Raw genomic sequence first — 13,837 nt, forward strand, 5'->3', positions numbered from 1 at the left:
TCTGTCTCATGGGCCTCCTTGGGTAGAAATGCTGCACCCTCTGTAACAGGAGTCAGGTGCAAAGTGAAAACGGTCCTCCCCCTTACTGGATATGGCGAGGAAGGCCCTGGGAAGAGAACCTATACCCCCTCGCTCCCCACCCCATGGGCTCTGACAGGAAAGCTCAAGGATTCAGGGATTGGCTTTCTCCCAGAGTCACCTCTCATCCGTCCATCTTCTCCCTGGAGATTTTCTCGGAGCCTGGACCAAGCATGGCCTTTAACCACCTGGGAGTTCAGTAAAGCCACAGACCTGGCCAGGGTTTAGCAGCAGGAGTGTCTGCTTGAGTTAATCTTCTGCAAGTAACCGCTGTTGGCACCTGAGAGAGACTCTGTCAGGAAGGCCAGCTCGCCCTGGTCAGGTGGCGCTCAGAACGCTGAAGACTAGCAGAGGGCTTTGGGACAGACAGGAGGGAAAGAGAGGTCAGTCGTACAGCTGAATGACTGGTTTCTCCACTTAAATCCTGACTCTTTCTCTTGTTCACACAGATAAGGTCCCGAGCCAAAATTGAGAAAATTCGAGCAAGTTTATTTAACAACAATGACTTGATAGGTTTGTCAAGCTTGGATGGTGAGGATGAATTGATGGAAATGTCAACAGAAGAGATCCTCACGGTGTCTGTAGTGAATCAGAGTCTATTCGATACGCAGGGGAGCCCAGGGTTAGAAGATTATTTCAATGATAAGTCAATTAAAGGTGGGTTACAGATTTTGTTTTTTTAAACGAATAGACTTATTCCCTCAGGGTTCAGCCAGCCAAGAGACCACCGGGAATGACTGTGCCACAGCCTGCGTCAGCTTCAAATGTGGGCTTGCATTCACGTCGTTTTTCCTCTTTTTGTCTAGTCAGGCTTCCCCTTGTCTGAATTCAAGTGTATTTCTTTTGTTGTGTCCTATGGAGCTAGAATGTGCTGCGTACATGACTGGTAATCATTTAGTTTGTATGCTTGAGGACAGCTGACGCCTCATCCTTTAAAATGAATTATTGAGGAAGAAACTGTCCCAGTTTCTTTTCCACAGAGTCCTTTGTCATTTGGTGGCTCGTATGTTGGGGGGGGGGGGTGGTCTCTGTCTGGCTTCCCCATTTCTATTGTTCACCCAGGACCCCCAGAGCTGCGTCTAGCAGGTCCTGAGGCTGAGAACTTATCTCAGAACTTATCTCAGAACTTATCTCTTCTGTTGCTTTGCAACAGAAGCAACAGCAGTTTTTCCCCTTTCTTTTTGTAACTAGTTCTTTGTGTGGTTGTCTTTATTTTGTATCAGTCTCTCTCAAATTTTTTAATTTATGTTCTTTTTTCCAACTCTAACATTATTGAAATTTCACAATAGAGTGGTTGAGTTTGTTTTATGTTTGCTGAGGACAGAAATGTAATATTGGGTATGGGTTTTTGTTGCTGTTCCAAATTATTATCCTCTAGTCATGAAATTTTGAAATACTGCTCCAAGGCTGGGACCAGAATGAGGTAAGTGAGGCCACAGAATTCAATGGGGCTGTGAAGAAACTCAGAAGTAGTATTTTAATACAGTACTTATGAAAGTCAAAATTAATGTAAAATATCCATGGTGATGAAACCATTAAAATTTTAAATACAGATAGGATCAGTATTAAAGACTTTTCCTTTTGCATCAGGCTTCAATATGGCTCAGCACAGAACTTTAACTATTTTGCTCATCGTGGGTTTTTCATATTAATTTTGATGTTTTTAATATTGCCTTGAACTATGTGTCTCGGTCTGTGAGTCTGTCTGACTCTCGCTCCCGAGGCTCTGCTTCTCTTCCCTGTGCCCTTTCTGGTGGCACTTTGCCCCCTCGCTCTCATCTGCCGCATGGGCTTGGCTGGTGTGAGATCTGTGGGAACCCTGGGTCTTTTCCTGCTGCAGTTAATGCTATACAGGTCTTTTCATGCTTCGATATGGATTTACTTCTAGCTCCCAATTGCATGACAGCCGAGCCTTCCGCATACGGTGCTCAGTCTTTCAAAAACGAATCTGCCACATCATAGCCGCACTCGTCTCGCTTGAGTTCCTTCGAGTTGTGGTTGTACTGAATCGCCTGTTAGGTCTTGGTCATGCCTTCCATACACCCATCTCCTCACCCTCAGCCCAGATGCCCAGGGAGCCTTTGTGCTCTGGTTCTCACAGCCCCGTCCCCCTGAACTGGGTGTGGCCCTGACCACACCCCAAAGAGAGGGGATGAAGAGAACGGTCAGTCCCGCCCCCAGATGGGGGGGACCCTTGGCCACAAGGAACACGTGGGTGGATCCTGACTAGCCCCTTAGGAAAGATAAGAGCATCTTCAGGAGGACCAAAAAAATAAGTTTGGGGACCGAAAAACTAAGTCTTTTTTTCTCATACTCATGGACAGTTTTCTTGTTTCTGAGAGAACTTTCTCTTTTTTTAAGTATTCATTTGGCTGCACCAGGTCTTAGTTGCAGCAGGCAAGATCTTTAGTTTCGATATGCAAACTTTTGCAGCATGTGAGATCTAGTTCCCTGACCAGGAATCGAACCCAGGCCCCCTGCATTGGAAGCTCAGAGTCTGAACCATTGGACCACCAGGGAAGTCCCTCTTGTATCTGAGAGAACTTTCTTTTCCACCTGCTGGTTGTGCCAGGTTTGAAATGTATCCTGTAACAATAACCATTGAACAACTGTATTGACTACTTTGCACTGAAAATTCCTGCAGCCTCTACATCCTCTCACTCCCTGGGGTCTATCTGTCATAGACACATTCTTGAAGTTAAGGGAGGTTCAACCTCCATAATGAAGAGACCCCAGAGTACAGTGACTCAGACCCAGTGGAAGTTTTATTTCTTAACACATGTAAGAGTCCAGCGTAAGCCCTGAGGTCTACCATTCAGGGGGCTTGTCATCTCCACGCAGCCAGCAGCGGGGACAGGCACCGAAGAGAGCAGGTTGGTCCAGGAGGGGCCCGTGTCCCAGGGCCACACCTCGTGGCAGAGAAGGCTGGGCGTGTCACTGACGTGTGCTCACAGAGCAGGGACACCAGGTCTCAGTGGACAGCTCCTCATCACCACTAACCTCCTGGTACCCACTTCCCAAGTAAATTGCTAATAAAAAATAAGTCAGGTGCTGCAGGCCTTGTCCCGACGTAGCGTGTTCACGGCAGAATCGTTTGCCCTCCCTCCATCCTGTGACAGGTGAGAAGCTGGTGCCTGGGGCCAGAGAGGTGCTGACGGAGATATTTAAGAGCTGTGCCCACTCGGAGCAGATGCTGAGCCTGACGCCAGCAAAGCCCATCAAAGTGTCGGACATTTATCTTAGCAAAGAGCAGATCAACTCCCAGACACCAGGCAACCTCCTCCACCTCTTCTTCACCAATGTCCGGCCCCCCAAAAAGGTGCTGGAGGACCAGCTCACCCAGGTAGCCACCCCGTCCCCGCCACTCCTGTGCTGGGCCTCAGGCGTGCCCTGGGCTCAGCCTGAGGCCCTCCCTCTTGGTTGCCCCAGATCCTGAGGAAGTACGGTGTGCCGAAGCCCAAGTTCGACAAGAGCAAGTACAGCAAGGCGGGGAAGGAGCAGCACCCCGGGAAGGTGGTGAGCACCAAGCGGCCCATCACCAAGCCGCCCACCAAGGACAAGGCAGTGCTCAACAGCGTCAGGTGGGCGGCCGAGGAGCACAAGAGCCAGGCTGGTGGGAGGACGCGGGCCACCTGCCAGCAGGCTTCCTGGGAGGCTGTGGGCACCTCAGGGAAGCCAGACATTCTGACTCTGCTCTACTGCCGGGGGCCTTTGTGCCCTCACCTTCATCAATTAGAAGAGAACGTTTCTTTTGATACACAGGGATAGTAAAATCTGGACCATGCAGGCTGGAAAGCAGACCAGTCTGAATTAATTAAATGTCTAAAATGTACAGAATTCTTTAAAAAGCCTGAATTCTTTTACCAACACATATAGTACATGGTTATTGTAGAAAGACTGTAAAGTGCTCCCATGCATACTAGAAGATACTGAAGTACCCCCAGATAGCCACTGCTTGTAACATTCAAATGCAAAAGGTTTTGTTTGTGCATATGTATTATTTTGTTATATTTTAAATAGTGTAATATTCAAAAGTATCAAAGCCACTCCTCTTCCTCTCCATCCTTGGTCCCCTCCCTGAGGCTGCAATGCCCCATACATAGCCTCCCAAAACCCTTCTGGGTGTACACAAGTGAGTGTAGGCATACACAAGCAAGTGTAAGCATACCCAGATGTTGGCAACTTTACAGAAAGCCTGTACCTTGTTCTTTCTGTTTATTCCTGATCTTGGAGATGATTCCATATCAGCAAAAAAAGACCCTCCCCATTTCTTTTTAAGGTAGCTGCATAATATTCCATGTGTGGATCTGTACACTTATCTGATAGAATCTTCTTTAGATACAAGTTTATGGCTCCCAAGTTAAAATTCAGATAGTAAAGCTTTACCTAGCAAGAGTCTCTAGAGGAATCCTTTAAATCATCAGAGAAAAAAGTGTCCATTAATTACTTACACACAAATGGTGCATTTGAATCAGTACTGTCCAGTAGAGCTTTCTGTGACTATGGAAATGTGCTGTTTGTCTGTGCTAGTCAATTCAGCACAATAGCCCCTAGCCACATGTGGCTTCTGAGCACTTCACTTGTGCAGGCACCGCCAAGGAACTGGACTTGTCATCGCAATCAATTTAAACTGCAGTAGTTACGTGTGGCTAGTGACTCTGCCTTGGGCAGTGCAGCTCTGAAGTAAGCAGAAAGAATGTTTGGAAAGCGTCACCTCAAGATTGTCCACATTTTAAATTGTCCGTTTGTCCCCGTAATTTGCTCAGGAAGCTTTCTTGATCAGAACAGAGCTGGTCTTGACCCCAGCCTCCCCTGAACCATCTGCTGTAGCTGGGGGAGGATGAGCCATTGCCTGGTGAGGCTCTGCGTTCCCCTTGCCAGGAGAGGGTGAGGGCGTGAGGAATCCCGACTCCAGTGCTTTGGTCTACAGCAGGACTGCCTTGAGTGAGAAGAAGCCCACCGTGAAGCCCAAGTCACCCGAAAAGAGCAAGCCAGATGAAAAGGACCCCGAAAAGTCACCCACCAAGAAACAAGAAGGTAAATAAGCACTTGGGGCCTGAGACAGGCTTGTCTCACCCTGGACAGAGGCAGCTCAGCTTGGAAACCAGTCTCCCTGCCTTTCCCTTCCTGCCTGGCTCCCTCGCATTTTAGCCTAGGCAGGGCAGCCCTGCTCACGACACAGACCACATCCTTGGCTGACTCCAGTTACTTCTCCAGGCCTCCGTCTCTGCTGACCTGAACTTGTGGAGGTCAGATTAGTAGCTCCAGAAACACCACATCCCCAAGAGAACTGATGATCGTGACTGAAAGTAAAGATTGGCAATCTGCTCAGAAATTTTTTCCCAGAGGGCACTTATCTGAGCATTAGAGCTTCATCTTCCTAAAGATCCAAGCAGAGTTGGAGAAAGCTGACAATTGTTATTATCATAAACAATTGTTATTGTCATAAAAATTGCTTAGTCAGGAATGTTTGAGATACAGGAAGATGGGACTGGAGGGGAAGCGCCCCACCCCTTGGTGTCCACCTGTCAGGTTGAGGGGTTATGCGAGTTGAGCAGCGGGTGGAGACGGTCTGCTAATAGACCCTGGAGTGACGGCGGGAGACAGAGGAGCTAGATGAATTGGGTCCTGAAATAGAGGGTGCACTGAGAGCATCATGTGGGGCCCCCGCTTCTCACCAAATTCCTAACTCTGTGAACACTCTTTCGTCAGTCCCAGAGGAGAAGTACCTGACCTTAGAAGGATTTCACAAGTTTGTGATCGACCGAGCCAAGCAAGACATCCGCAGCGTCTGGAGAGCGATTTTATCCTGTGGCTACGATCTTCACTTTGAAAGGTAAGAGGCCTTCAGCCCAGTCAGTTCCTTGTGAAAACTTGTCCTCAACCACTAGACAGTTCCCAAGAGATGACTTCCTGGGAAGCCATTCCATCTGGCCTGTTTCTAATGCCTATTGAGTTATTTTCTAATTTTGCTAAAGTGGGTTTTCTCACCCATTTGAAACAGTGCTCTAAACAACAGAAATCCAGTACTTCACAGTCTGGAGGCCGGAAGTCCAAGATCAAGGTGTCTGCAGGGTTAGTTTCTCCGGAGGGCTCTCCTTGGCTCACGGACGGCCACCTGCACACTATGTGCTCACGTGGCCTTGCCTCTGCGCCTGCATCCCTGGTGTCTGTCCCTCTCATGAGGATCACAGTCCTGTCGGATGAGGGCCACCCTGTGACCTCGTTTAACTTCATCTCATTAAAGGCTCTGTCTCAGCACAGTCACATTGCAGGCGTTAGGGCTCCAACATAGAAACTGGTGGGAGGGGACAGGTCAGTCCCTTACAGGGATGACTTATTCCAAAGAGTCTTTTTTTGTCTGGCGTCACACTTCCTCTCCCGTCTCTCCCTCCCAGGCGGGAACACAGCAGGGTCACTAGTCGCCAAGGCTCCAGGGTCAAACTAAATATGGTTTTCCCTTTCTGTAAGAGAGTCCCAAACAGGCAAGATGTTTGCAAACTGGAAGAAACCTCCCTGCCCTCTCCCTCTGGCTCCACCACACAGGCCTACACACCCTGACCCACAGCAAGAGGCTCTGGACCTCAGAGAAGGAATGGCTGCCAGAAGCATGCTTTTCTAAAGCCCCGTTTTCCAAACAGTTAAGAAATTGTGTACTGCTTGGCACCAGCGCTTTGTGCCTTCATTGAAGGCTCAGAGTCAATGCCCAGATGGGCCTTGGCTCACGGTGGCAGGGCCAAGTTCTCTGGTTGGTTTTAGAAACTATAATTTATACCTTATGTGGCAGTAGTGAGGCAGCCCTCACACACACACCTTTGCCTGCCTGTTCAAGGAGCTGCGTAACTGGACCTGGGGCAGAGTCACAGGGTAAAGGACACCTGTGACTGGCACCGCCCTTGGGAGGTGCCGGGCACCGTGTCGTGTACGTTATGGGCGTCCTCTTAGTTCTCCTGATGGCACAAGGTCATGCTATCACCAGCTCCATTTTATAGATGGGAAAGACTGAGGCCCAGGAAGTAGGTGTGCTTTGTAGCCTAGATTTCACCCAAGGACTCCACTCATATCTTTAACCCTCGGACCGTGTAATCCATGGACATGAGGGAGGCACATGGGGATGCATATTGCCCTCCCCACACCCCACTCTCAGCCTGCTTCTTCTGAAGAGCGCTTTCTGCTCAAGAGGAGCAGTCCCTCCGTCTACAGTCAGCACTTGGCTGAGCACCAAGAAACACCTGGAAGGCAAGGCTGTCTTATAAACAGGAGCTGGGACATGACTGTGGAGGAACCCAGCGTCCCCCTGTGGCCACCACCCTATCTTGCCTATCCCTGCCCCCAGGTGTGCCTGCATCGACGTCCGGCACGCGCACAAGGCCTCCAGGAAGTGGACCTTGGAGATGGATGTGGCGCTTGTGCAGTACATCAACCGGCTGTGCCGCCACCTGGCCATCACGCCCGCGCGTCTGCATCCCCACGAGGTGTATCTGGACCCTGCAGATGCCGCTGACCCCAGAGTGGCCTGTCTCTTGAGTATGTGGGTCCAGGGGGATGCCAGTCAGGCACCACTGCCTGGGCTGCCCTGTGGGGGCCTCACCCATGATGGCACCGGGGGTGTGCAGGACTCAAAGCCCTTTACACAGCCATTAAACAAATCCTTAGAAACACTTGCTGTGAACTGAGTGGGTAAGGAAAGAGAGAGAGAAAGACAGGAGGCTGTGATTGTGGCCAAATTAAAGTTTTCGAGGACTTATTACTTGCTCCTCGCAACCACGCCAAGGAGCAGACCCAGGAGTGTGGTGGCTGGGAGACAAGACCCCCGCCATCACACCCAGGCCCCCCCTGCCTAGAGGCCACTTTGGATGCCAGCCTGGTGTTGGGGGTAAGAGGCCATCTGGTAGCCTGTGTTGGAGGCACGATCCTTAATGACAGGAAAACAGCATTTTTTATCGAAACCAGGAATGCACAGAAAAATAATACACACACAAAAACGGACACTCTCCAGAAATCCACCCCTGGAGAGGGTGCCCTGCCACGACCCAGTAGGCCCCGGGCTGGCTTCGAGGCTTTTGGTGCCCATGTGCTGCTCCTCAGGCCCCTCAGCCTGCTCACTCCCATCAGCCGCATGTCCGAGCCCTCGCTCTCTTGCGGGCACTGCGACCGTGAACATGAGCAAGAAGCTGCCCCGACATAAGTCTCACGGTCAGAGAGGGGACGCACGTGAGGGCGGACAAGTACAAGTCAGTGTGCCCCCATCACAGTTCCGGTCTTGATGTGTGGTGTCACACTGAGGGGAGCTAGGTGAAAGGTACCTAGGACTCTACATTTTTTTTTTTTTGGCCACTTCCTTTAAGCTTATAATTATTTGAAAATTAAAATTAAAAACAGTATAGCATGCAGCCCTGGCACAGCCCCAGAGTTGGCCGAGGGGACCTGTGGCTTCCTCAAGAACCCAGGCTTTGCCCTTTGCTTCCGCCTGGCCTCGCTCCCTCACCGGCAGCCTCCTACCCCTCCCGGTGACCAGGCCCCTCAAGGGATTCACAGATAGACGGAGAGTTGAGGCTCACTAGACCAAGCCCCCGCCTGACCACCCCTGCCCACTATGCCCCGCAGACGTGCCCATCGAGAGCCTGCGCCTGCGCTTCGCTCTGCTGCAGTCCCTCAACACCACACTCGAGACCTTCTTCCTGCCACTGGTGGAGCTGCGCCAGACTCCCATGTACACGCACAGCATCGCCGCCCTGCTCAAGGAGGCCAAAGGTCAGTGCCCGGCCGCCAGCAGCTTGTCCGCCCCCCGCCCCCCAAGAAGAGACTGCACAGTGCAAAGGGGACAGCCTCAGGGTGACTGGAGTGGGGGAAGCCACCCACCCTGTCCCAGCCTCTCTCCCACCTTCCTCCCTCCAGGGCTGATCTTTTATGACACAAAGGTGACCGTCATGAATCGGGTGCTGAACGCCACGGTGCAGAGGACGGCTGACCACGCGGCACCAGAGATCACTCTGGACCCGCTGGAGATCGTGGGAGGTGAGATGAGCCATGCAAACCAGAAGATGCCCGCAGCGGCACCTGGCTAGTTGATTTCTCACACGTGAAAGAAGCCTCTAGAAGAGGATGTGGGAGCTGCTTCGACAGTCCCTCGTGGGTGGGGGTGCTCCTGCCGCCCTGCTCTGAATTCCAGCCTGTGGCTCCCCGTCTAGTCTGTCCAGAGCTTACTGTTCTCGGGAGGTAGGAGGAGGGGTGTCAGTAGCACAGGCTGCACCTCCGTGCAGGGCACGGCGGGAGAGGTGGGCTTCACTCTGGTCGTGGACCTGCCAAATTCCAGGCTCAGGCACCAAAGCAGAGGGGAGGCTGGATGTTGGGGAGGCAGCCAGGAGTCTCCCTTACAGCACATGACCAGAGAGATGTCGGGAGGGGCATGAGCCGGGTAGTGAGAGGAGCCTGGGTGTATCCCCAGGACACGTGGCAGGATGGGAGGGGCTGACCACGTGGAGAACAGGGCCGTAGGCTCCTTGAGAGGACCGCCCCCATGACGGAGACGTGACGACTGAAGATGTTCCAGGAGTTGAGGGCAGGCAGGGGCTGCTCCAGGGGTGGGGGTATGGGAGCAGTAGGCACGGCCCGGCCAGGAGTCTTTCCTGTCCTGGGAGGCGGGAGGTGGCCAGTGGCTGCTGAGAGGTTTCAGCAACTTCTCTGTCTCATTCCAGGGGAAATCAGAGCCTCTGAGAACTCCTACTTCTGCCAGGCAGCCAGGCAGCTGGCCTCAGTGCCCTCCTCCCAGCTCTGCGTCAAACTGGCGAGTGGCGGCGACCCTACCTATGCCTTCAACATCCGCTTCACGGGGGAGGAGGTCCATGGCACCAGTAAGTGGAGTCCCCAGCCAGTTCAGGTTGGAGGCCATGTATAGAGTGTGAAATTCCTAGGGTTACTGTTAAACAGCCAATTCTTCCCCATTAGCAGATTCCCCACATACTCATTACCTTGCTCTCTACAGAAGCCAGGACTGCCCCCAAGTGACCAGTGGTCCCAGGTTCTCCAAACCCAGCCGCCCTGGCCTAGGCCCTGTCCTCTGGGGAGTGGTGCCACTGCTGGTCTGGGAATTCAGCCTTGAGCCATGCAGGCTCAGGGACGCGGCTTCTGATCAGTGTTAGGGTTGCATCTCTGGCAGAGTGGACCCTCAGTGGAGAGACGCCCTCAGTGTGGACTGGACTTATTTTCCAGGAAGAGCCCTTGACTGAGGGGTTGGTCGGGCTAAAAGCTTGTATGTGCCCCATAAGAGACAGGGGTCTGGGGAACCCTCGATAAAAATGGCACCTTCTGCCATTTCACACTGCAGGGATGAGGGACAGCCACTCAGAAAGTGCTCCCTCATGGTCCTCAGTTAAGCTCAGACATTCTGAAAATGCCTCCCACACTGGGTGGGAGGATAACGTTCTTTCACTGGGCACCCTGGGCAGGAAGGCTGTTCAGCGGCTCCATCTCCCACGCCCACCCTGATCATGGAGACATCCCTGCAGCAGCCTTCCCTCCAGACAGCGCCGTGGCCTCCCCTGGGCACACCGTACTCGGAGGCTGGCTGAGGACAGCTCTTTTCACTGAGAGAACAAGCCAGTCCCAGGCTCAACAGCTTATACTCCTCCTGACACCAGCACTGCCCTGCTTTAAAGATGGGGAAACTGGGGCTTCCCCAGTCGGCAGGCTCACTGGGGTTCAAACCCAGGCCTGTCTGATTCTGTCCCAGCCCTTGGCGGCTTCAGCAGGCAGGAGTCTCCTGCTTCTCCGTGGAAGCTCTGAGGGCCAGGCCTTGGCATCTGTCCCCCAAGCAAGTCCTCCGCACACACAGCTCTCCTCACAACGCCCAGACCTGAGGGCACTGACAGGGGCTGCCCGGGGGAGGATGCAGGAGCCTGGCCACAGACAGGAGTTCTATGAGACGCCCAGGGGCACGTTTGAAATGGCAGCAGGAGAGGAGCTGCTCACTGCCCATTGCCCATCGCACTGTATCTGTATGTCCATCCGTTTATCTGTGTTCTCACTGAACACGCCGAGCCTTGGGCTTGGCGGGAGGCCGTGCTGAGGAAGCCGGGGGCCCTGCTCTTGGCCCAGCGCAGAGGATGGACACAGGTCCCCCAAGCCCTCATATCAGTGTCAGCTTGCAGCCATGACAGCCGACCCATAAAGGATCTGACTTTGATCTCATGGATGCCCCAGAACTAGCTTGGGAGGTGGGTGTGGTGATGGCCCCCATCTGCTAGGCGGAGGGATGGAGACTGGCTTCAGCAGTGATGCGGTTCCCTGGGAGCCACCAGCCAGTTAGTGGTCCCTCAGGTTTGAACCCAGGTCCCTCAGCCCTCGGGCGGGTTCTTTCCACTCAGCAAAGCCCTGGTGCAGGGGGGCAGAGTGGCTGATGTCCCAGTGGGGTCAGGGTGTCCCAGTGGGGACAGGGCCTGCGGGCAGGGGGTCTGAGAGGTCCCCTTCTGTCCCGCAGGCGGCTCCTTCCGCCACTTCCTGTGGCAGGTGTGCAGAGAGCTGCAGAGCTCCTCGCTATCCCTCCTCCTGCTGTGCCCCAGCTCCGCAGTCAACAAGAACAAGGTGAGACATGGGGCCTGAGCCCCGCGGGCAGCTCCCTGAGGGGCGGGGGCTCAGCTCTGCGCCTTCCACAAGCCCCTGTGGTCCATCCCTCGCCCCTGCCTCGGCTTCCAGGGCAAGTACATCCTGACCCCCAGCCCCATCACCTACGGGGAGGAGCAGCTGCTGCACTTCCTGGGCCAGTTGCTAGGGATCGCCATCCGAGCAGATGTCCCCCTTCCCCTGGACCTCCTGCCCTCCTTCTGGAAGACACTGGTGGGCGAGCCCCTGGACCCTGACCAAGACCTGCAGGAAGCAGACGTACTCACCTACAATTACGTCAAGAAATTTGAGAGTGTAAGTGAAAAGCGCATTTTTTTTTCTGGGGGGCCGCGGGGCTCTGGAACAGTGCCCCTGCCCCGTGTCTGCTGGAGGAGGCATCAGCTGAGCACCCCCGCACCCCATCCCCCCTCCACCCCCCCACAGATTGAGGTCCCTGGCAGGGTAGGGGGCAGGTCCTTGCTGCCAGGTTCTCTGTAATCCCCTTAGCTGCCACTTGAGGGCAGCTGGTACACAGGAGCTGCAAAGCGAAGGGCTGGGATGGCGGCTGACTTCTTAGCAGAAAGTGGCCCACAATGCATTGCTTAAAGGGTCAAAGCAGGACACCCCCCAGGGGCTGGGGGTTATGAGTCACTGCCAGGCGCTGCTCTGAGAGGCCCTCCCAGAGCCGTGGGTGGGCACCAAGAACCTGAGGCAGGCAAGGGATGTAAGACGGTGTCCAGGCAGACAGTCCAGCCAAGGCTTCCGTCTAGAGGGCATAGGCAAGGCCCCAGAGGGTGCCGGGAGACAGAACCACCCCAGGGTTGGCGGGGAAAGCAGACGAACCTCCTTTGGGGTGCCCGCAGCCTTCACCACCCCAGAGCCACGGGGCTGTTCTCCTCTGGCTGGCCCCGCATGCACTTCAGTATGCCGCACGGTGGAGGGTGGCCAGTGTACCTTCCACAGATGGGATTGTCAGGGTTCTCTGGTGACAAGTGACAGGAAACCCCAGCTCTAACCAGCTTAGGAAAACTTTTTTAAAAAATGATTTGACCTTAAAACTGAAAGTATAAATATAGATTGGGCTTCAGACAGAGCTGAATCCAGGTGCTCCGATAACATCGTCAATGACTCGTCTCAGGATGCCCCAGCAGTACAAGGCTCACCCTCCTTCAGCCGTGCCCGCACCAGTGAAAGGGAGGGTGTAATTTGGTCTTGTTAGCCAGGCCTTGGTCAGTGCCCAACCCTGAATCGAGGGCATGGCTGACCGTCCAGGCCAGTGCCACCTACCTGTTCATGGTGGCCAGGGTAGCCCCACCCCAAAATACCCAATGTTTGTCCCCAAACGGGAATGAGGTTCTATCACTGGGGATCTGAGGAGCAGGGCAGTGGTCAGCCCCACTCTGCCATGCCCTCCTTCCAGATCAACGACGAGACGGAGTTGGAGGCCCTGTGTGCCGAGATCGCCTCCCAGCACCTGGCCACTGAGAGCCCTGAGGGGCCCAACAAGCCCTGCTGCCGGTTCACCTACCTGACCATGACCGGCGAGGAGGTGGAGCTGTGCAGCCGCGGCCGGCACATCCCCGTGGCGTGAGTGCAGGGCCTCGGACGGGGCCAGGCGGCTTTCCCGGGGGAAGACAGGAGGCAGGACGGGGCGCCGGGAAAGATGGTGGAGTATCTTCAGTGGAAGGACCGTATTCAGGAACACTGGCTCTGGGGCGGGTGACACCCAGAGCAGGAAAGGAATTCCCTGAGCTGCCTGGCCTGGGAGGTCCAGGAAATGCTGCCAGCAGCCTCCTGAGTGTCATCCCTTGCCCATGCCCCAGGTGGGAGAACAAGGACATCTATGCGGCCGCCATCCGGAGCCTGCGGCTGCGTGAGCTGCAGAACGTGGAGTGTGTGACGGCTGTGCGCGCGGGCCTCGGGGCCATCATCCCCCTGCAGCTGCTCACCACGCTCAGCCCACTGGAGATGGAGCTGCGCACCTGCGGCCTGCCATACATCAACCTCGAGTTCCTGAAGGTTGGTGGCCGGGCCAGGTTGGTGGGTGCATGCGGCCTGTCATCTGTACAGTACTGCGTGTCCTGGCGCTCTGTCCCCCTTATGTAAGAGAGGAGCCGTGCTCATCCCTGTCTCACTGCTGAGTAAACAGAAGCTGAGA

The 13,837-nt window shown here is 54.2% G+C and overlaps 1 protein-coding gene across 10 annotated transcripts in view; it reads left to right on the plus strand.

Annotated features, from left to right (window-relative positions):
* The window catches only part of HECTD4 (HECT domain E3 ubiquitin protein ligase 4), a 165,985-nt gene that overhangs the window by 148,639 nt on the left and 3,509 nt on the right, over window positions 1-13,837 (plus strand). For 9 of the 10 annotated variants that reach the window (XM_027956603.3, XM_042234682.2, XM_027956600.3 and 6 more), the window contains exons 62-74: window positions 528-735; window positions 3,198-3,421; window positions 3,508-3,659; window positions 5,009-5,115; window positions 5,791-5,914; window positions 7,415-7,605; window positions 8,686-8,832; window positions 8,977-9,096; window positions 9,777-9,932; window positions 11,558-11,661; window positions 11,773-11,994; window positions 13,100-13,266; window positions 13,503-13,698. In XM_027956603.3, the coding sequence (XP_027812404.2) occupies window positions 528-735; window positions 3,198-3,421; window positions 3,508-3,659; window positions 5,009-5,115; window positions 5,791-5,914; window positions 7,415-7,605; window positions 8,686-8,832; window positions 8,977-9,096; window positions 9,777-9,932; window positions 11,558-11,661; window positions 11,773-11,994; window positions 13,100-13,266; window positions 13,503-13,698 (2,118 nt within the window). The remainder of the gene's footprint in view (window positions 1-527; window positions 736-3,197; window positions 3,422-3,507; window positions 3,660-5,008; window positions 5,116-5,790; window positions 5,915-7,414; window positions 7,606-8,685; window positions 8,833-8,976; window positions 9,097-9,776; window positions 9,933-11,557; window positions 11,662-11,772; window positions 11,995-13,099; window positions 13,267-13,502; window positions 13,699-13,837) is intronic. The other variant, XM_042234681.2, reaches the window with a different exon arrangement.

This window comes from Ovis aries, chromosome 17 (assembly GCF_016772045.2).
Source record: "Ovis aries strain OAR_USU_Benz2616 breed Rambouillet chromosome 17, ARS-UI_Ramb_v3.0, whole genome shotgun sequence".
Lineage (NCBI taxonomy): Eukaryota > Metazoa > Chordata > Mammalia > Artiodactyla > Bovidae > Ovis > Ovis aries.